This window comes from Artemia franciscana, chromosome 18 (assembly GCF_032884065.1).
Source record: "Artemia franciscana chromosome 18, ASM3288406v1, whole genome shotgun sequence".
NCBI lineage: Eukaryota > Metazoa > Arthropoda > Branchiopoda > Anostraca > Artemiidae > Artemia > Artemia franciscana.
The window spans coordinates 34,373,580-34,396,653 of NC_088880.1; the positions used below are offsets into that span (position 1 = coordinate 34,373,580).

The 23,074-nt window shown below is 34.1% G+C and overlaps 3 protein-coding genes across 7 annotated transcripts in view; 1 reads left to right on the top strand and 2 right to left on the bottom strand.

Annotated features, from left to right (window-relative positions):
- LOC136038915 (WD repeat domain phosphoinositide-interacting protein 4-like) overlaps positions 1–8,882 on the bottom strand; it is a 56,859-nt gene extending 47,977 nt beyond the window's left edge. For 2 of the 3 annotated variants that reach the window (XM_065722400.1, XM_065722398.1), the window contains exons 1-2: positions 8,797–8,882; positions 840–914 (exon numbers count right to left, since the gene is read on the bottom strand). In XM_065722400.1, the coding sequence (XP_065578472.1) occupies positions 840–914; positions 8,797–8,851 (130 nt within the window). In that variant the 5' untranslated portion in view covers positions 8,852–8,882. The remainder of the gene's footprint in view (positions 1–839; positions 915–8,796) is intronic. The other variant, XM_065722399.1, reaches the window with a different exon arrangement.
- Positions 8,883–8,990: 108 nt separating this feature from the next.
- LOC136038916 (uncharacterized) lies at positions 8,991–14,652 on the top strand. Of its 2 annotated transcripts, none has more exons than XM_065722403.1 (3): positions 8,991–9,101; positions 11,536–11,706; positions 13,959–14,652. In XM_065722403.1, exons 1-3 carry the CDS (start codon positions 9,098–9,100, stop codon positions 14,579–14,581), a joined length of 798 nt encoding a protein of 265 aa, XP_065578475.1. In that variant the 5' UTR covers positions 8,991–9,097; the 3' UTR covers positions 14,582–14,652. The 2 variants fall into 2 exon arrangements, with proteins under 2 accessions (XP_065578475.1, XP_065578474.1); XM_065722402.1 differs by lacking the exon at positions 8,991–9,101 and adding an exon at positions 9,108–9,341.
- A 1,146-nt stretch (positions 14,653–15,798) lies between these two features.
- Positions 15,799–21,576, bottom strand: LOC136038917 (putative nuclease HARBI1). Of its 2 annotated transcripts, none has more exons than XM_065722404.1 (3): positions 21,432–21,576; positions 19,334–19,513; positions 15,799–16,862 (listed from the first exon to the last, which is right to left on the bottom strand). In XM_065722404.1, the coding sequence occupies exon 3, from the start codon at positions 16,788–16,790 to the stop codon at positions 15,828–15,830; it is 963 nt and encodes a 320-aa protein (XP_065578476.1). In that variant the 5' UTR covers positions 16,791–16,862; positions 19,334–19,513; positions 21,432–21,576; the 3' UTR covers positions 15,799–15,827. The 2 variants fall into 2 exon arrangements, with proteins under 2 accessions (XP_065578476.1, XP_065578477.1); XM_065722405.1 differs by having other exon boundaries at positions 21,387–21,434.
- Between the last annotated feature and the right edge of the window lie 1,498 nt (positions 21,577–23,074).

Sequence of the window (23,074 nt, forward strand, 5' to 3'; positions counted from 1 at the left end):
ACCTAAAATAATAAAAAAAAAATTAAAAACATGTTTGTCATGATTCACACTGTTGTAACAAAGTAGATTGATGATCTCTGCCTGGCAAATGGGGCCCAGGGTTTAGGGTGCCGTTCTCCAAAAACAGCAACCTTTAATTTCTAATCCAATCAGCTCCTTCCGAAGTTCCTATGTCAGCGGGGGGGGGGTCTCCTACCAATTCAAAGCGGACATTCCCAAGGGTTACAACATATGTTCACCAAAAGTCAGAAAAGGCAAATTACAAAATATGTACTGACCTACATAAAGGCCACAATACCTATGGTAACTGGAGCTCAGGTTAATATGTACACGTAATTTTAAAGTGATATTCAAATATTGGGTCTCCACTCTATCATAGGCACCTTCCTCCATCCCGGTCTCGGGATTGTTGCATGGTCTCATAGTTGTTGGGGTGGATGCTTCACGGATTTGCCTAATCATAACAATGACTGCAAGCGGCACTGCAAGGTGACTTCAAGTACGTCACTCCTCAAGAAAATTACAGCTTTATAAATCACACAAAATTGCATAAGTTTAAAAATCCAAATATCAATTTTTAAAATTATTAATAAAGTATATTTTTAAAGTATTATGCATACTTCATATTCTCAAACTCGGAAAAATTATATGACCACTCTAACTTTAAGGATCAGACATATGATGTAGAAAAAAATGTGGCACAAAATCTAAATTTATATCAATGAAATAGTTGAATGCATAAAATAAATAAAAAAAAATAAATGTATAAAAAAATGCATTTTGAGCATGCCTTGTGTTGGAGTAAATAAACAAACAAATAAAAATGGAAAAGTACAAACCTAAGTGACATTTTTCAGCTAATGGTTCAATGTTAAAAATTCGGACTCCTTCTTCAGTACAGCAAATAAAACAACCTGAAATAGTGGGAAAAAAAAACATGTTTGTCATGGTTTACACTGTTGTAACAAAGTAGATTGATGATCTCTGCTTGGTAAATGGGGCCCAGGGTCCATTCCCGCTGCAGCAAGGTTGGGCAACAAGCTTGCTACTTGTCCCTGTAAATAAGACCCATAAATTGAAACGTCGCTTTGACTCCCTATGCACCAGTAATGGCTCTAGAGGATCTTAAGCGTATCCTGTTGTTATTACTGTTAATATTATAATCATTATTTTTTTATTAGGACCATAACAATTCTGAAAAGTTATTCTCAAGAGAAGACCCTGTGCAGCATAAATATTTGTCGTACAAAAAAAATGTCAATATGTCGTGTATTGATATATTGATGAGCTTATGGTTTCGATATAATTGCGATACTTAAAAATATCATGTGTTTCAAGGTTTTCACAAGCCGAGTTTAACCATGTCTTAGACCATATTTGATCCACCTGTTATGGGCCTTACTTTAAGAAATCTGGCTATAAGCTATAACAACACCACTGCAGCCTTTCTATGAATGAAAAGACCACGCAGAGATCAGGTAGAACCTCATCTTTACCCTAGTTATGAATATGAATAGAGCACGGAGCTCCAGCTCTTTCTCTATTTATGGCTCTGGAGAATCTTTATTTATTTTTTATTATTTATTGACATTTATGTCAGGGGCAGAATATTTTCTACTAACTAAAATGACACGGCGAGTCGGCTGTGAGTGGAAATGCCCAGTTTGCAAAAAGTAACCCACAAGTAACAGATTGTGGGTTATTCAAAGATATCATATCTTTGAATGATATTCATAAACTTATGGACAAGCCTCTCGAACCATTACAGTCAACTCTTAGTGCCTAAAAATAGTGCCACTTTAAAGTGCTAATTTAACCACTGTAATAGAAAAAATTAGAAGATGGTTTTCAGAACGAAATTAATGCTCCTCATTTCCTTTATTGGCATTCTTTTATTTGAATTAGCCAATAAGAATGACTAACAATACAATTAAAAAAAATTTTACGACTACACTTTACCTTAATGGCCAAGCACTCACTTTATACTTATTTATTGGAATTTCATGGTACGATTTTTGCCGCTTTTTCCAAATATTTACCAGAAGTAATATTTAGCAGTACACTTACAATGCCAAAGTTAGATATGCAGTGAACGAAGCATTTGCCGAACTGCAAGAACAGGCAACCACTGAAATTGAAAACCGTTTTGGTAATGTTGAAAACCGATTCATTGAACAGTGTCCCTTGTTTGACCAGGGCGCAGTTCAGGATTTGATTGAGTCAGAGATTCAGACGTTGAAAAAAGATCTTGAGATGCAACTTGAAACCAAAGTTAAACAGATGGTTGCAGATGATAGAGACTGTCGGCGTCGATAGCTAAATATCGTTGTTTTTGGTGTCCCTCCTCAGACAAGTCATGAATTTTAAGTCAATTTACCTTGCGAAAGATTATAAGTTCCCAAACATAAGTGTCTCTAATGTCCACCATCTAAGCAGTCACCAAAGTCAAGTTGCAACCACAATGCCGAAAAAAGCCTGTTCCCGTATTATTCTCAGTCCCAGATTTTAAGGCTAAGAAAAAGATTCTGCAAAAGTCTTACGAAAGAAAATTGTCAGGTACGATTCAGTTCCAAAATGATGTCTCAAAGACCGACCATGAGAAAAGAGCAAAGCTATATGAGTAGTTGCAGGTCAGGCGTGCACAGGGCAAAGCTGATTTGGTTATCTGTAGGAACTCTATAGTTCCAAAATATGGCCATATTCATGCAGCCCATCCGGCTGCAATGGAAAATTAAAGGATATACGCTACAATATAACCAGTGTAAATAGACAGTTAGATGGTAGTATTTTTTAAAGTGGCATTAGGGACAAGTGGCCCCCTCCAGGCATTAAATGGAAGAGTAATCTTTCTGTGTTGTATGCAAATGCTGACGTACTTTCAAACAAACTTGACGAACTGTATTCGTTGGTAACTTTACAGAAATCTGGTATAGTTATCATGACTGAAGTGCTTCCAAAGTACTGCCTTGATCCTGAAGCACATTTCTGTCAACTGAGTGGTTAAAATATCGTCCATAGAAAGCATTCCAAAGATGAGTTTGTATTTGTGTTTCGTTGTCGTCAGAATTGAATTATGCAGAAGTAGATATTTCGTTTACTAGTAAATTAAGTGAAGTAATTAGTGTGGAAATTAAGCTGCTGGGGGTATCCCAAAATGTGAGGATTGTGGGCATATATCGAAGCCCATCTAGAAACGAATTTAGTATGTTAATGATGATCACTGTTGAGTTATCTATCGTATTTTTCGTCTTTTTTCTCAAAAATTTTTGTCCTTGGTGACTTCAACGCGCCCAATATCAGCTGGTCATCCTAAGCTACGTCAGGAACAGACCAGAGTTTTGCGTTTAAACTTGTGCAAACCTTACAGGATAGTTTTCTGTAACAGCATGTGTTTGATCCCACAAGACTCAGAAGTGATTCCACTCCTCATGTACTGGACTTGGTGATCACAAAAATCTCCAAATGACGTAAAAGACCTGACAATGCTGCCACCTCTAGGTAAAAGCGACCAAGTAGTTATGTCTCTATCAATGAATGTAAGCGCAGCGGTGAGCTCTGGTTCTAAATTTTATTATTATTACAGTAAGAATTGTTACAATGAAATTCAAGACTTAATCCATTCCGTTTCTGTTGTTGAGGAACTTCAGTCTAGTAATACAGACGTTGATGTTACTTTTGAGCTTATCTGAAAAGTTATAAAAGAAGCATGTGATAGATTCATTCCATGTTATTACATAAAAGAAGGTACAAGAAAAAGAAGACGACTATCAAAATTTATACTTGTTGTTATTAGTGATAAAAATAAACAATGGAGGCAGCATATGTTAGAAAAAAATGAAGACTCATGGTGTGCAAATAAAAGGGGTCAAAATCACGCCACTTGATTTCAACGCGTTAACCATGAATCACTCGAATCACCAATCATTACCAACATTCAAGGGTGTCCAAAGAAGTTTTGGAAGTATGTTAATAGAAACAAGGCTGATTTCTCAACCAATTCAGGCATTTTTGATGTCACAGTTACTAGTAAATTAATAAGCAATAATCAGAAAAAGGCTAAAGTGTTTAATCAAGTGTTTTCGTCAGTTTTGTAAATCCAAATGACATTCAAGCATGCAGTCCACCTTATTTTTACCAAATTTGTTTCAGCAGATACAATGCCCTTTGATGACTCTGATATTTCTTTTGAGCAGATTTTAAAGATTCTCCATGAACTTTCCTTTAATAAAACTCCAGATATAGATGGTATTTCTAACACTTTTCTTCAGAAGACAGCCATGTGTTTAGCTGAGCCTCTTGCGTTTTTTTAATTATTGTCTACTGAGTGGTAAATGCTCCTTAGCGTGGAAAAAAGTAGTCGTAAAACCACTCCATAAAGGAGGATCCCAAAAAAGGATCCCAATAAAAAAGAAGTCCCAATTTGCAAATTATCATCCAATTTCAAACACCTCAATTTTTTCAAGAGTTCTTGAAAAGATTATTGTATATTGGACACAGGGTTACTTCGAACGAAATAAATTATGGCATCCATCACAACATGGTTTCAGGGAAAACAAGTCAAGCAATACGCATTTGCTAGAAGCTATAAAAGATTTTCAAAATATGGCTGATTTTGGTTTGAAGTTTGATTGCTTGTACATCAACTTTAGTAAAGCGTTTGACAAAGTTTCAGTCAGATTGTTGCTTGAAAAATGTGAGCTAGGTAGTTGAACTTTAGCGTGGATTACAGATTACTTATCAGGCCATTCCCAGCATGTTATAATTGGTAGTGTACTTTCAAGTGAGAGCCCAAATTTGAGAGGTGTGCCTCAAGGCAGTTGTTTTAGCCCAGTGTTATTCTGCTTGCTTGTCAATGATTTGCCTGAAATAATTTGTCACTCCACTTTCAAACTGTTTACAAATCATGCAAAACTGTATAAAAGTCTCACCTCCCCAGTAAACGTTGCCCTTATTCAAGAGGATTTGAATGCCCTAAATAATTGATGTAAATCAAACTCCATGTTGGTAAACCATCAACAACGTTTCGTACTAAATATGAGCTAGGTAGTAGAACTTCAGCATAGATTACAGATTACATATCAGGCCATTCCCAGCAAGTTATATTTAGTAGTGTACTTTCAAGTGAGAGCCCAAATTTGAGAGGTGTGCCTCAAGGCAGTTGTTTTGGCCCAGTGTTATTTTGTTTGTTTGTCAATAAAATAATTCGTCACTCCATAGTCAAACTGTTTATGGATGGTGTAAAACTGTATAAAAATGTCACCTCCCCGGCAGACGTCGCCCTTATTCAAGAGGATATGAATGCCCTAAATAACTAGTGTAAATCAAACTCCATGTTTGTAAACCATCAACAACGTTTCGTGCCCATTGTTTTCTTGGCGATACACCTGTTTCATCTGTGGATTGTTTCAGCGTACATGCTTATCCCTTATCAGGGATAAGGGATTTCATTTTGATAAGTGGTTGATGTTTCACAAGCATTTGTCAATAATTTCGCAAAATGCTAATTATAGTCTGCTTTGAATTAAGAGAAGTATCACTGTTGACTGCAATGTTTGGGACTTCCTTCCCTGCAGTTTTGACAGGACAGGAGTGACCTGATCAATACATTCTGTATTATGAAGGGTGTAGATAATGTGGACTAGGCTGATTTCTTCAAGCTTAGTCATTACTCAGCCATTCAACAAAAATTGTATAAACTGTATCAGCCACAAGTGCAAAAGAAAACAGGTTAATGTAGCTTTATTAACCAAGCAACAAAACTTTGGATTAGTTTATCTGATACCATAGTTTCTGCACAAATGGTGCCAACATTTAGGAGTGATCTTGCTGAAACTGAGTTATATGAGAATGATTTTCTGTAATATAGTTAGTTGTATAGCTGTTCTTACTGAAAAACAATGTTTGCTTTGTGTATTGCAGTGTTGCAGTTGAGCTGTTATTACTTGTATTTGTATTGCAATAGCCCTATGATTTTCTCTTGTTTTTAATAAAATGAACTATGATTTGGATAACAATAGTTTATTTTAAGCTACTCTATGGATTATGACTTGATGTTTCTTCTGTCCCAAATGTTAGCAAGAATTATTAAAGATAAATGCAAACATTAATCTCTTGCTAAATTGTTAACATGAATCTTTTGAAGTTCATTGCACACAATTCGCAGAAAAAAATAATTTACCATGATAAATAAAAAGGGAAACCTAAAATATAAACAAAACATTTGAAATGGTAGTTAATAATTTCAAACAGTTAAACTTAAGCGTTTTTAAAGAAAATACCCCCAAAATACTAATTTTTAAAAATCTAAGAAAGAGGGCCTATGTGGCCTCCCCCAGGATTGATCCCAGTACCCTTTCTCTAAGATATTCTAGAAATAAACTTCTGCCAAATAATCATGAGCCAGTAGGATTAACCTCATGGACCAGTACCTCTACCACAAGACTGACATGCCTCTGAACCTAAGTCCCTGTCAATAATCCACCAGGTACTTGGAACACAACCCCCAGTTGTGACTCATTGTAGACCTGAACATGATTGAAAGTCCCCATAAAAGCTTGATGATTATAAGCTCAACTTATGAAGAAGGGAGACACAATGTTGGGACTTGGGTAAACTTCCACCCTAGCCTGCTACCAGTTTGCTTAGTCCATAAAACTTTATGTATAAAAAGAATTTGGGGTTGAGCCAGACAGTTTCAATTATTGCAACACCTATTGTAAACAAATTCCACAAAAATTAGGAAGTGTTTCTGTCTGAGCTAGATGTTCTGCTGTAAATATAAATATATTCATTCAGCTGTAAATATATTGGTAGAAAGTTTTTCACTTCTTTCTCTAAATTCTTTTGTTATTCCAGAATTGAGCTTTACCTAGAATTGAGCAGATGGCTTTACCTTTCAGATAGTGATGGGGGAGAGGGTGATCCAGAAACTTTTGGGGGGAAGGGGAACCAGACAGAGTCCAGTTCAACCCTAAATGGGGATGAGTAGAACATATTATCATTCCATTGCTTGTGACCATTCTTTTTAGAAATCCCCAGATAGTATACATGAAATATACTTGGGAACCATGGTCTACAATAGGAAAATCTGATTAAGGCAGTCCACACATCTTTAAAGAAAGAATGTCTGTCAGAGCAACTATAGCTTATATCCAAATTAAGAGAAGTTCCCCTTATCTGAAAAAAACAAAAGTTGTTATAAACTAGTGAAGATCAGCCTAAATTTTATATCAATATGGCAATCAGAAAAGTTGAAAAGCATCTACAGTGCAATCAGCAATCCTTTTTCTAAAAAAGACAAGAAAGGGACATGTGCAACTATCTTGTCATTGCACCAAGGATGGAACACAGTCTCACATCAAGTGATGTTACAAAGCTGGCATTTCAATTGGCTGTCACAAATGGAATGGAAACCCCACTATCTTCAACAGAACAAGAAAGTACTCCAAAAAAATAGCTTACAGCTTTTTTGAAAAGACACTAAAATATCTTGCTTTGAGCACTTGAGCCCACTAGCCAAGCCAGGGTAAGTGGCTTCAACAAAGTAGTTGATTCAAAGTTTCTTGATAATATGCTTGATTTCTATGATAGTCATTGACTCACAGCCAACCTCATATGGAATATAGATACAACTAGCAGCCCTATAGTTCTGGAACCACTAAGAGCTATGGCACCAAAGTTAAACAGGTCAAACAAATCTTTTCTATTTAGCATGGAAAAAACAATACATTGATTGGCTTCATCAATGCAATTTGTGGATAGATCTAATCAGTTTTTGCTTTCCTACAAAACAAAATTCCAGTCTGAGATGGTATTAAGAGGTTCTTCTGGCTCCCCTGGGCTTGCAAAGTCATAGGGCCATAGGGACCAGTGAATGGCAAGGATTTTTGTTGGCCCTATAAGGTACATGGAAGCATTGCTGGTTGTCTAAAGACAATCCTCATATCCTTTTGCTTGGTGATCATGATAGTCACTGATCTGAGTAGTGTTTTTTCCTGCAAAGAAAAAACACAACTCACTTTTTTTTGTTTTTTAACTTTTCTAGTGTATTTTTCCCAGTGACTCCAACCCTTAGATATTGGTGTTCTTTGTCCTTTATAGAGTGGTCTCAAGATCATTTTCAATGAAGGGCTGCAATTGAACCCTGGACACAGAGTGTCTATTTACCAAATGACTGGACTTTGTCTTATCACCTATCTAAAAGTTTTCTACAGACAGTAGCACTTCTTCTTTCAAAAAGGCTGCAGTCTAACCTTTTAGATAGAAAGATGTTCAGTGAGGTGGAATTCCTCTTGTCTCAAGCAATGGATGGAGTTATTCAAAATCAAGCAGTTAAAATCAAGCAAATGCACATCCTGTTGAGGAGTTAGCAAAGTGCTTTGAAGTTTTCCTTTGAATCTAATTTCGCATCAAACACTGATTGTTAATCAAATAAGCAGAGGATATTTTGTTCCTTTTAAACCTTAATTTTAATAGTTTGGGTACCTGTCAAGTAGGCGAATCTCAGGGCCCTCTAGAGGGAGAAGGAGTGGAGGTGGGTACTTCAAAATAGCTTCCATTGATAGGCCTATACATTAGCCTTCAGACCCATCCCCAAAAGTTTCATTTTCGTAACCCAAACCTAACAAAACCGTAACCGTAACAAAACTAACAACATACTTAGCCCAGTCCTAGCCTAAATGATACATCTAGGCAACAGAGTCAATGCTCAAACTTTATATTCTAAGAACGACATTAACTTTAATAGGTTTAATATTTCAAACAAATAATCTTTGAATAGGAAGCATAATAGCAAACCATGATCCTGGTTTAGTTTAATCTTGAATACTTTTTCCCTAGAATTACGATTCATCTCGTTTAAATTTCTTGCTAAGAAGCGTCTTCTATGGGTGCGTTTCTTTACTTGTCCGATTATTAATCTGATTAATCCAAGCGTTTCTTTAGACACATATGACGTCAGAGGTTAGTCGGATTATCCCCACAAACGCTCAAGATTACTTGTCCGTGGGTTGGCACTTTATAACCCCCAAATAAAAAGATTATTTGAGGATTGTGACGTCAGACGACCATGTGCATGTGACTCACCTGTTGATAAGCTATGGGTTTTGTAGATAAGCTATGTTTATAGTGGAGTAGTATGATTAATAATTCTAAGGAAGCCTATCAAGTCCCTTGGGAAGAGGGTGGGATTCAAGTTCTATTTGCAATTGAACTGTCTATTGAGTTTGTAAGTTCAGTTCAGAAATTTCAGATGGAATATAGGCATACTGACAAGACTTATAAAATTATATGCAGAGAGCATAGTAATACAGTTATATTGGAGATTACTTCAGATTTAGGATGTAAGTAGCATAATCTTGTCTGTGCTTATAAAATATTAAGGTTTTCTAGAGAGCTAGGCCTAGCTTTCAAATGCTAGTAGGCTAGGCTCTGAGGCACAGAACAAAGGTTTTTTATCAGTTAGAAAGGTGTGTTATTAGGAATAGAGCTTGGGAAAGCACATTTCCTACTACCATTGTTTCTTACCAATTGAACTGTCTATTGAGTTTGTAAGTTCAGTTCAGAAATTTCAGATGGAATATAGGCATACTGACAAGACTTTTAAAATCATATGCAGAGAGGATACTAATACAGTTATATTGGAGATTACTTCAGATTTAGGAGTTTGTAAGTAGCATAATCTTGTCTGTGCTTATAAAATATTAAGGTTTTCTGGAGAGCTAGGCCTAGCTTTCAAAGGCTAGTAGGCTAGGCTCTGATGCACAGAACAAAGGTTTCTTATCAGTTAGAAAGGTGTGTTATTAGGAATAGAGCTTGGGAATGCACATTTCCTATTACCATTGTTTCTTATTTTACCCTAAATTTTCAATTTAAACAATCTCAATTTAGATGTATTTTTTCCCTCTACTCATTACTTTTCCTAATCTCTCTCTAAGATAACAAAAAGTAGCTTTTCTAATAGTTTAATCTATTTAATATTTTATGATTAAATCACTAATCGGACAGCTAAGAAATAGCCTAGACTTAGACCTACATTTAGAATTAATTTCATCCTGAATCCTAATATAGACCTATCATTTGTTTGTATCAGAGAACTTAAACTGCTCCCCCCTAATCTATATATATATATTTATATGTATATATATATATATATATATATATATATATATATATATATATATATATATATTAGTTTTTTTATGTATTTGTGCTGTTGCATTGGTGATTTCTCTTTTCATGATATATATATATATATATATATATATATATATATATATATATATATATATATATATATATATATATATATATATATATATATATATATGGTAAAATTCTAGTTGTTTGATGACTTTGTGCTATCTTGAAAAGGGGTTAGATTAGGTTAGGAAAATGAAACATTCTGGGATGAGTCTACAGGCTAAAGCATATCCCAGGAAGATATTTTGAAGTACCCACCTCCACTCCTTCTCCCTCTAGAGGGCCCTGAAATTTGCCTACATGACAGGTCTATACCTATTGAAATTTTGACTAAAAAACATTTTACCTTAATTTTCAGTTACCAGTTGCTTTTTCTCTGCCTTTAGTTCTGAAAATGCAATCCCTGTTATTTGAGTAGAGTTCTGAGCTAAAATTTTATGATTAAATCACTAATGGGACAGCTATGAAATAGCCTAGACATAGACCTACATTTAGAATTAATTTCATCCTGAATCCTAATATAGACCTATAATTTGTTTGTATCAGAGAACTTCAACTGCTCCCCCCTAATCTATATATATATATATATATATATATATATATATATATATATATATATATATATATATATATATATATATATATATATATATATGGTAAAATTCTAGTTAACTGACTTCTTCTTATCTCAGAAAGGGTTTAGGTTAGGAAAATGAATCTTTCAGGGATGGGTCTACAGGCTAAAGTATGTCCCGGGAAGGTATTTTAAAGTACCCACCTCCACTCCTTCTCCCTCTAGAGGGCCCTGAAATTTGCCTACATGAACCTGTTGAAATTTTGACAAAACAACATTTTACCTTAATTTTCAATTATTAGTTGCCTTTTCTCTGCCTTTCGTTCTGAAAATGCAATTCCTGTTATTTGAGTAGAATTTTGGGCCATATCAATTTTTTTTTTCAAAATTCAGGAAATGTATTTGCATATCTTTAAAACCTTATAAAATGGAACTGAGCAAAGTTATGAAGCTGAAAACAATTTTGTGGTATTTCAATTAAGCAGAAGATCTATTTTGCAAGGTTTCACTTTTATAACACACATATTTTGAAGGTCATCAAAGGTCAGGGCCCTCTAGAAGGAGAAGGAGTGGAGGTAGGTACTTCAAAATACCTTCCCGGGACATACTTTAACTTGTAGACCCATCCCTGAAAGTTTTGTTTTCCTAACCTAACCCCTTTCTGAGATAGAAAGAAGTCAATCAACTAGAATTTTATCCATCAGTTTTGTTGAAATAACCACAATGGGTTGTCCTCATAATTCTCATTTCTTTTTTTCTAGCATCTTTTGAAAGATGGCCAATGGCTGATGTTGTCTCTTGGGGAGTAGATTTAAGTCTATATCCGATTTCAAATAAATTTTGTACAGATCAATTTACTCCAAGTTCATCTTATGCTGACACAGTTCAAGAAATACCTGCTGTTGAAGAACCTGCTTCAGATGTATCATTTGGTAATTAGTTCAAAATTTGTTTTTGTTAAATTAGCCTGCTCTTGCTACCATGGTTTTTCAAAAATACAAGTAAATATTTTAAATTCTTGTTTTCTCTTTTTGTATGCTTTTCTCCTATTTAAATTTTGTGGTTGCTATTTTGAACATCAATTTTTTTTTCTTTATGGCTATCGGTTATAAAATCATTTCCTGAACCAGTATGATTAATTTGTGTATAGCCTGAAGTTTTCTATAAATGTTTTAATGAATTTTGTTTTCTTTATTTCGTATCTCTGTCTGTAAAATACTTATAAATAATATATACATTACATTCTCTGTTGATTGTATCTTAGGGAAGAAAATTAGGAATACTGCTAGAAATATTGGTGAAAAAGCTAAATGTTAAATAGAGAGGAGAAAGGGCTTGTACAAGTATTTCCCAAGTGATAAATTAAGAGGGGATAGTCAATCTGGACTTGTTCCCATAGAAAAGAGCAAGGCCAAAGGTAAATAAATTTTTGAGAAAACGAGAAGCCTCATTCTAGGATGTCAGAATTTTGTCCCATTTTTCGGGGGTTCGAGTCATATTTTTGTTGGATTTCGGACAAGCACAGTGAAACCTCATTCATTTTGATCCACGCTTAAGCGCTTTCTTTATGAGCTTTGTGTTGAATGCCAGAAGCTTCCAGGCGTGTTCGTTTCCTGCCCTTTTACTAGAAGTAACAACAGAATAGAAAAAGCTTGAGTGTACAATGACAGAAAATATTGTGAGAAATTAAAAATGGAACAGTATGCCATTCTAACATTTATTTTTGGAGTATCTTAATAGACTTTGAGTGGTTGATAACTTGCCAGACGCTTCTTAAATGTTGCAATTGGTAGAAGATAGTCTTGAGCATATTCAATGCAGTTTTTGCTGGTATTCGAAGGTGAACTTGTATCCAGAACAGTTCTCAAGCAGACTCACTTCACCCACTAGTTTGGTAAGGGGATTTCCTCTATTTGAAAGCAATATAGGAATATAACCATCATTCTTGTAGCAAATTCCTTTAATTTGCTTGGGTAATTAAGAAAAGTATTTAATTTTTACCTATAAAACGCAATGTTGTATTCAAGTGCTATAAACCCTAATGGACAATAATTAAAATTTTGTTGTTAAAGTTTGTTATACTTTGTTTTGATGTTAAGTGGTTAAGTGTTTTTCTGTTTATAAGACTTGGTGAAGAAAAATCCGAATATTTGGCCTGGGGTTTTCAAATTGTGAACGCTGGAAGTAAATGGTGGGAAAAAATGCAGTTCTGGATGTCTAATTTAAAGATAACTTGAATCTAATTTAAAGATTCCAGTGTTAGAACAATCAGCTAGTTCTCTGTGCCTATTGTGTATTGTTTTCTAAAGTATGGATTATAAACTTTTTTTAGTAAACTTGACGTTTTCCAGGAATACTCAGCTGGTTCCATTTAAATGTGGTTCACATTTCTGATAGTGTAAGGGTATTAAAAAAATAAGCCGAATTTTGTAATTGTTTTCTATTACAATGGATCTTTCTGTATACAATAATTTCCATAATTACAATATATTTTCAATATAACCTTCTTCAGTGTCAAATAACTTCTTTATGTGATGCTTCCTTCCTTTACACTATTTTTAGGGAAATCTAGACATCCCCTCAACCTTCTAAAAAGTCCACAAGTAAATCTCCTTCACAGTCATAGAAAACGGTTACCAATGCCTTGGTGACAAAAATTTCACGTATTTTTTTTAATATACCTCGTACTATTGCATTTTGTGGTACTAGGAAGGTAATTTAAAGATTAACTGCATGCTATACAGGAACCAGCAAACATAGGTTCTTCAGTAGCTTCATGACATGGTCACTATTGGACAGTTTGAGCAGCTTGTACACTAAAAGGTATAGGACTGCTTGAGTCTCAGCTATGGTAAAAAGAATGTAGTATGGTAGAATTTTAGGACAGCAGTAACAAGGCAGTCTTTATCAACTACTTGAATAAGCAAGTTAGTTGGTACAACAGTGTTTAGATTTTTCCATGGACTTTCAAGGATTGTTCAATTATCGTTTCTTTTATATTAACCTGAAGATCCTGACGGGTACTGTTCTTTGGTTTACTAACCTGGTTACTTAAATGCCATCCCAATCTGGTCTCTTTTTCGGTGTTATGAAGGTCCCTAACTCCCTAATTTGGGCCATTGCTGACTACAACCTCCCGATTTCCCCATGAATGTCTATTTTTGAACATTCTTATTTTTTGCAGCTAATGATAAAAAGTCTTGGCCAAGGCAGCATATTGAGACACTGGTTGCCCTTTATCAAGAGCAGGAGGAAGCATCGAAACCAGTGAATTCTGTCTTCTGGAGTAGAGTCTCTGCTTCTTTCTTAGAAGATGGAATACATTACTCTTCAGCACAATGCCAAACAAAAATGAAAAACCTGAAAAGGCAGTACAGGGATCAAAAAGACAAGGCAGGAAGGAGTGGAGCAGGGAAAGTAGTCTGGGAGCATTTTGAATTAATGAAAGGGTTGATGGCCCCTAAGCCAGAGGGCACTGATGCAATAACTGCATCGAATAGGGGGAGTTTGAGAACCCCTGGTAACTTTGCATCACAATCAAGCCCAGTGCCAGAAGCAAGTGTAGGCAGTAAAGATGCAGAGCCTAAGAGGGCCAACAAACGGCGATGTTTTAGCAACGCAGAAGGATTTCAACAACTCAGTAATGATGCCAATTTACGGCATGAGGAACGATTACGATTTGAACAGAAAGTTCATCAAGAAAGAATGAAAGTTCATCAAGACAAAATGAAAGTAAAGCTTGAATTACTTGAAGTGAAAAAAGAAGCATTAAAAACAGTGAAAAAAATATTTGAAAAAATTGAATAGTTGTTGATTTCTTAAATTTAACTTTTATTTGAATTTACTTTTTTCTTTATTAAATTTGTAATGTTCCCTTTTTCCAGTATTTCTTTCTCACAAGGGGAAAAAGTGTCGTTATTGTGTTTTGACATGCCTATGAGGGTTGGTTCTAGGCATTTATCCTCTTCCCCAAAGAAAATAACCCCCTGCAAAAATTATGGTTTTCCAAATTTGAGATTTTTTTTTTTTTTAAGTTGAGAAAAGCTAAGGAAATTGGAAAAAAAAAGGAATTTACGCACAATATGTATGTGAAAAAAATAAACCGCAATCCAATTTTTGTTGAAAAGACTCATGTGAATCTGCAATTTTTGGCAGTAGCAGGTGGCAAAAAAAAAAAAACACCGAAAAGTTTAATAGGGTTTAGATTTTGCTTCAAAGCATAGTTGGCTTTTGGGAACAAAATATTCTAATTGTTTAAGTTTCATGGGCGAAAGCGTTGTCAAATTCTATGAGTAGTTTTTCTTATCTTCGAAGTGTAAAACTAACAAAGTTCGCTATTATTATAAATAAACAAGAGTTAAAAGCTCATATGGCACTTTTGACGAGACCAAGAGCTCATATGATATTAGCTCTAGCAAAATTCTAAGAACCAATACATTGATTTAAAAGGAAAATCAGAGGCTTAATGCTGGTCGGGATTTAAAATAATAGCTATGAGACACAATATCCTTCCAAACATCAAATTTCATTAAGATCCGATCACCCGTTCGTAAGTTAAAAATACCTTATTTTTCTAATTTTTCCAATTAAAAAATTATTGCCCGACAATTTGATTTCAGTGAAAGGAATTATTCCCAAACATTTTCTTCCCGCTGAAAATTCTATAGACAATCCCTTCACCCCCCTCCTCCCCTGGAGAAAAGTTCCTCGCGAAATATGTCCGTAGGTTTCTGAATTAAAAAACTTAAAAGGCACTTAAACTTCTACAATATGGTTCTCTGTTTGTTTTTTTTTTTAGTTTGGGAGAGATATACCTCACAGGGTAACGCATCGAAAACAGGAAATTGATATCTTATTCCATATGATTTCTGGGAATATTTCGGGTCTACGCTGTTATTATGAAAGTAATTATCTTCAAATAAATTTCAAGAGAAAATTCCACTTTACTCTTGATTAATATTAGATTGTGATACAATTAATTATGCTAACAAATGTTTAAACATAGAAAGTAACCTACTAATAAGTAAAAAACGGTAACTATTTATTTTAAAAATTACAAAAGTCTTGCAATGCGGTCCCTTTTTGCTCTGGCAGTGACTGTGGAATTATAGATGTTATTTTCTGAATTAATTGTAGCAGCTCCGCCTGAGCTCAGCTCTTCTGAATTTTCAAAATGGAGATCATTCTCGTCAATGCAAAAATTATGCAAGGTACATGCTGCAATTACTGATTTGGAAATAAATGCAAGGTCAGGGGAATCAAAAAACCTAAGTCTTCTAAAACGACACTTTAATATTCCAATCGCCCTTTCAACAGACATTCTTGTAGAAGACAGTTTAAAGTTGTACCTAACCTGATATCTGGTTAGGTTACCCGTATCTCTATATGGTGTTAGTAACCGGTCAGAAAGTGGGTACGCTGCATCGCCGATTAAATGGCTATCCTCGGGAAAAAATAAAGTACTATTTTGTAGGTCAGTACAAATTTCTGAATGCCGAAAAACACGGGCATCATGCATGGACCCTGGCTGCCCTACATAACAGTCAGTAAATTTCAGGTTATGTTGGCACACAACCTGCAATTGGAGAGAGTGAAACCCCTTTCTGTTGATATATGTTCCCGAAGAATGTTGAGGGGTTCTGATTGGGATGTGGGTTCCATCTATAGCACCAAGAACCCCTGGAAAGCCAGCAGTAGAACTATTGGCAGAAATTATGTTTTGTGCTTCTGTAGCCCCTGGCCACTTTATTGTTGTTGATGCCATTTCGTAAATGGCGTCAATTGTTCTTCTTATGACTTTGAACACTGTTTTCTTACACACACCGAAGCGACATCCAACGGACCTGTAGGACTCTGGGGTTGCCAGAATCCATAGAGTTATGAGGAGCATCTTGTTGGGTGAGCATCTTGATGTTGGTCTTGTCTGATTCTGTAGCTTTATGTTAATTTTTCCTAAGAGAAGATCGAAAGTACTTCTATGAAGTCTAAAATGAGTTTTAAAATCATAATCCTGCATTCTCTCTGTGACTATTTCTTCATATCCTGCTACCTTTGGTACATTTCGTCTCGATACGGTTGAAACTCTTGTCTAAAAAGGGGAAAAAAATTATTAGGAAGTATTTTGAAGCAATGGATAAACACTGATTATGAAACCGAGAAGACATTATTTCTGAATTGTTTGATTTCGCCATTGTTATGAAGAAGAGCCTATTGTTCTGAAACCGAGCTGGAAAAATTCCAACTGGTATTAGATTCAAATTAAATTACAAAATGATTTTCATATTTAATTACTTTTAGAAATTTGACTTAATAAGGCATTCATAAAATACCCTATGGTACGCAAAAAGTACAGTTTGTGGTTGTTTTCCCATTCTTTAAAATTAAGATGTCAAAAAAGGGTTATATTAACCCCCCCCCCCTCCTGTAATGTTTGTCCGACTCGTAAAAACGTAGCAAAATTGAATATAAACTAATTTTTGATGAGTTATCTGAAAAAGTTCCCCCTCCCCACCAAAAAAAATTGTATTTTCTATGGGTAGAGGGAAGTATTTCCCGTTGGGCCGGGGGGGGGGGGTATATATATAACCCCCCGTTGGGTGGGGGGAGGGAAGCATATATATATATATATATATATATATATATATATATATATATATATATATATATATATATATATATATATATATAAGTTGTCTGTGTGTGTGTGTCTGTCGAGTGACGTCATGTTTGTGTGTCGACTGACGTCATGTTTTCGACTGACGAAATTACAGATCGGGACACAAATGACGACCGGGACACCGGCACATAGGGAATATAAATGACGACCGGGACACTCAAAGAGAAAGCGACCGGGACACAAGGAATGTTCGATTAGCAATCACCATCAACAAAGCACCGGGACACAAATTTTCGACCGGGACACAGGGAGTATAAATGACGACCAGGACATAAGTAAAAAAAAACTAAAAAAACTAAAAAAAAAAGGTAAAAACTACAAAAAAACTAAAAATAAAAAACAAACTAAAAACTAATAAAAAAAACTAAAAAAGCTAAAAAACTAAAAAAAACTAAAAAAGAAAAAAAAAGAAAAAAGGAAAAAAATGAAAAATAAAGGAGAAAAACAAAATTAAAAAAAATAAAAAGAAAAAAAAATAAAAAGAAAAAAGAAAAAAAACTAAAAAAAAAGTAAAAACCAAAAAACAAAACTAAAAAGAAAAAAAGGGGAAAAATACAAAAATTTATTTCATCATATACCATTTCAAAAACGAATGTGTATACAGACCGGGACACCGGGATACAAATGACGACCGGGACACAGGGAATATAAATGACACAGGGACACAACTACAACGGGGACGCCGGGGGGCACAGGGGGATATATAAATGACGACGGGGACACAGGGAATGTTCTATTAGCAATCACCATCAACAAAGCTCAAGGGCAATCATTAGAATCATGAGGTATAGATCTGAATACGGTTTGTTTTCCCATGGACCATTATATGTTGCATGTTCAAGAGTCGGTAAACCTGACAATCTATTTATATGCACAGACAATGGGACAGCAAAGAATGTTGTATATTCGCAAGTTTTACGTAGTTAAAAACATATATATATATATATATATATATATATATATATATATATATATATATATATATATATATATATATATATATATATATATATATATATATATATATATATATATATATATATATATATATATATATATATATATATATATATATATATATATATATATATTATATATATATATATATATATATATATATATATATATATATATATATATATATATCTATATATATATATATCTATATATATATATATATATATATATATATATATATATATATATATATATATATATATATATATATATATATATATATATATATCTATATATAAATCTATATAAATCTATATATATATATATATATATACATATATATATATATATATATATATATATATATATATATATATATATATATATATATATATATATATATATATATATATATATATATTCACAGGTGGGACATAGGGACACAACTACAATGGCGCGTAACTAATATGGCGCGTAACGACTTACGCGGACGGGGGTGCGAAGCGCCCCCACCAACTAGGTATATATATGTATATATATATACTAATATATATATATATATATATATATATATATATATATATATATATATATATATATATATATATATATATATATATATATGTCTCCTGTCTATGATGTCGTGGCATCAGCTGAAGCCAGTGAAATCAATTTAATGCATTTGTAAATTAAGTCGTAATAGCACGCACATAGTCAACAGTTTTGAGTAAGGGAAGGAAATCCTCCGACTAAGAAAAAGGAATTCTCAAATAATTAACATATGCAGTTTCCGCATTGATTGTATTGGTTAGTCCCAGAGATTGATTGCATGCAAAAACGTCAAACAAAACAATTTGCTTCCTCATGACAGTTGCTTAATTATGTAATATGCACACAAAAACTGATAAATCATAACATTGAAATACCGTTAAAATACTTGGCTCATATCAGCTCTTCCTCATCTTGATATAATTCATTTTCTGAGTCAGTAGACTCGTCGTCCGAGTCAGTAGACTCGTCATCCGAGTCAAAAATTTCATTAACCAAAATCAGTGCTGAAATAAGATTTCTCGGCGCCGTCTGGGACATTTTGGGAGAGGTTCTACCTAAAATAAAGTAGAAAACTGAGCAATCAGAATAGTGAAACAAAACAGGGGAAAATCACATCTAAACGAATAAATTTTAAAAAGCACGTTTGTTTTCAATAAAAATAAGGAGGCAAGTTTTTCAGCACTTCTACAAAAGCTTCTAATTCTAATTAAATGGCCTTTAAGTTTTCTTAAAGAAAATTTGGAAAGAATTGGGACCAAAGGTCAAAATTTAATGTAAAGAATGAGGCATCGAGAAGGGGCTAACCATTCATATACGAAATTTAGGTTTGTTGTAAGTTTTAGCGTTGCTCCTTATTTTCAGTTCAAAAAGCGTGGTTTGTAGTTGTTTGTTTTTTTTTTTTATCTGAGCTTGAAACCTCTGCATTAGTGTTCTCTGATACAGTGAATCTGATGGTGTGATTTTAAATACGAGTGTAAGATTTATTAAGTCTTACGGAACGTTTTTCCCTTATTTGATAATCAGGCTAATTTCCTCAGGCCTGTGCCGTTTGAAGGTTAATATTAAACATAATAAGTATTATTTATTTTAAATTTGTATAAAAAATTAAGTCTTTTGTTGTAACTACTGTTAATTTTTTGTTTTGTGCAATTGGGTCGAGTCGCTCCGTACTTACAGTTAGTTAAATTAAAACAAAATTATTTTTTTGAAAGTAAGGAGCAACATTAAACATCAAAATGAACGAAAATTATTATCGATATGAAGGTTTGCCCCCTCCTCAATACCTTACTCTTTATGCTAAAGTTTGTCCCAATTTTTGAAGTACGGCAACTGAAACACGGGGGCAGTTTAATTAGAATAGGAATTTTTTTTTACTATTAATAACTTTAGCGTTAAGATCAAGGTATTGACAGGGGGCAATCCTTCATATGCGAATAAATATGCCAAAATTAATATACATTTTTCATTACTTTTTCATGTACAGTACCCAAAATTCAAAGCTGCATTAGTTGAAAAATATTTATAAATTAAATAAAAGAACAAGTTTTTCAAACTGAAAGTAAGGAGCGACATTCTTACTTAAAACGAATAGAAATTATTCCGTATATAAAAAAAGTTTTCCCTCTAAAGCCTCATTCTTTATGCTAAAGTTTGACTCTGTGACCCAACTCTACTTTTTAAAACAATGAAAACAGACTTTAGCATAAGGAGTGACGTGTTGAGGAAGGGGCAACCTCTTTTATGTACGGAATTGCTTCTGTTCTTTTCAAGTTTTAATATCGCTCCTTACTTTCAGTTAAAAAAAAACTTGTTTTTTATTTAGTGACAGAAAGGAAATGTGGCGTTTATCCTTATTTAAAGATCAACTAGCACGCAACTAGCCTCCTTCCAGTGTCCCCTTTTTCTTCTGAAGACATCCGAATGAAATTCTGAGATGGGCGTTTGATTCACGCTAAAAAAAAAAACTTTAGAAAAACATCAAATGTAAAATTAATATTTAATCGTCTCGATTTCTGGGCAATACTGTTATTATGGAAGTAAAGAGAAATATTAGGCGCTAAAATGAGCAGAGTTTATTCTTTATAGGAGGGAGACTCCCCTTTCCATCCCCAACTCCACCTCGCGATCGCAGAAACTTCGGAGGGTGCTCACTACATCAGAATTTCAGAGCTCTAATCCTTTTCAAAGAAGTCGAAAGTGATTGAAGACCAACCACCTGCGATGGGGGAAGGGTCTGTTGAGGGGGATACTCAGTTTATTACCACGAACTATGAAAACAAATTTTGAACTAGCTAAAAAGCAACTAATAATAATCGGTAACATAATATAACAGTTTCGTAACAACAACAGCAGAAAAGTAACTAAAACATAAACAGCTGTGCTGAAGTAGAATCTCCCCCCCCCCCCCCAAAAAAAAGGCTATATTACCTGGTATTTGTAACTTAGGATGTACACAATAAAAATTTTACTTACTGCTGCCTCTAAAGATCTGTTAATCAATTCACGCTTTGTTTACACTGAACGGGGTCAATGACATACACGTGACCAATGTTGCTATTCTCGCAATTAATCTTGCCGTTTTCAGTGACACGTGGCCAGACAAGTATTTGTTGCTATCTTTTAGGGGTTAAACCTCGATTAATAAAAATCCCATTGGACAAGTAAAGAAACGCACCCTATATAAAACGTTTGTCGATTCGATCGATGTCAGTCTGTTACGTCATTGCTCCAGAAGTGAAGAAGAAATATTAAGATAACAATGGAAATTCTCGAAGACGTTGGTGAAGCAGTCCAGTCAACATAAAAGTAAATTCCCATATAAATCACATTATGACCTTTAGTTTCTTGAATCAAAGCTATCATTTATAACTCAATATCTCATGAAATAATTAGGAAAAAACTAAATTCTTAAGTGTCACACTGATAACGATTTGACATTGGAGGCCCACATTTACTCTATTGTTAAAAAGGATAGTTCAAATCGGTCTTTCTTTAAGATATTTTCTGAATTTACATGCTCAAAGCCACATATCGTCTGCTTTTATTCGTCCCTTATCTTTCATCCTTCCATAGCTTGATTATGTTTGCTTAGTATGGCATTTTGGTGTTATTAAATAAAAAAACAAGTTTTTTTAACGGAAAGTAAGGAGCGACATTAAAACTTAAAACGAACATAAATTACTTCGTATATAAAAGGGGCTGCTTCCTTATCAACGCCCCGCTCTTTACGGTAAAGTTTGACTCTTTCTCTTAACTCTACTTTTTTAAAACAGTAAAAAACTTTAGCATAAAGAGCAAGGCGTTGATAAGGAAACAGCCCCTTTCATACACGAAGTAATTTCTGTTCGTTCTAAGTTTTAATGTCGCTCCTTACTTTCCGTTAAAAAAAGTTTGTTTTTTTATTTAATTTCTAAAAAGTTTTTGAATCAATGCATGTTTTGATTTTGGCTCTCCGCAGACGAATAATTAAAACGAAATTTGGATATTTATTTTTTCGGCTATATAGTTTTCTCATAATTTTTATCGAATTATTTTGCGAAAAAAGGAACAGGGGAGGAGGTCTAGTTGCCCTCCGATTTTTTGGTTACTTAAAAAGGTAACTAGAACTTTGCAGTACTTCGCTCCTTACACAAAAGCTTAAATTTTCCCCAATTTCTTAAGAATGACCTCTGAATCACAAAAGCCGTAGAATAAATACTTGAAATTACTAAAAATAATTTAGCGTAAAGAGCAGGATATTAGGAGGAGGTGAACTCATCATATGCGGAATAATTTCTGTTCGTTTCAAGTTTTAATGCTTCTTCTTACTTTCAGTTAAAAAATTTTTTCATATTTATTTTTTCATTGTTTTTTTTATAATAATGCTAGAAAATCCTGCACTCCCTCCATGAAAATTTTATTCCCCCATGACAAACTCCTCCAAGGGAAGTTCTGGTTTTGGAATATTAACCGGCATTCCAAAATTATCCACCTACAAGAAATACTGCTTGCAAGGCAAAGGTGTCAATCAAGACGGGGCATAAACATTCAAAATTTTCCAAGAGCGTCTAATCTTAGCTGGCTCTCCAAAAATTATTCACCTACAAGAAATAATTTTTAGAACATACACGAAGTAA

Bases quoted from the DNA above. Each gene is read 5' to 3' on its own strand.
- LOC136038916 (XM_065722402.1), top strand. From the start codon at position 9,137: ATGATTAATAATTCTAAGGAAGCCTATCAAGTCCCTTGGGAAGAGGGT. The intron at 9,342-11,535 runs GTAAGTAGCATA...CTTTTTTTCTAG, and splicing joins GATTACTTCAGATTTAGGAT to CATCTTTTGAAAGATGGCCA. The intron at 11,707-13,958 runs GTAATTAGTTCA...TATTTTTTGCAG, and splicing joins TGCTTCAGATGTATCATTTG to CTAATGATAAAAAGTCTTGG.
- LOC136038917 (XM_065722404.1), bottom strand. From the start codon at position 16,790: ATGCAGGATTATGATTTTAAAACTCATTTTAGACTTCATAGAAGTACT.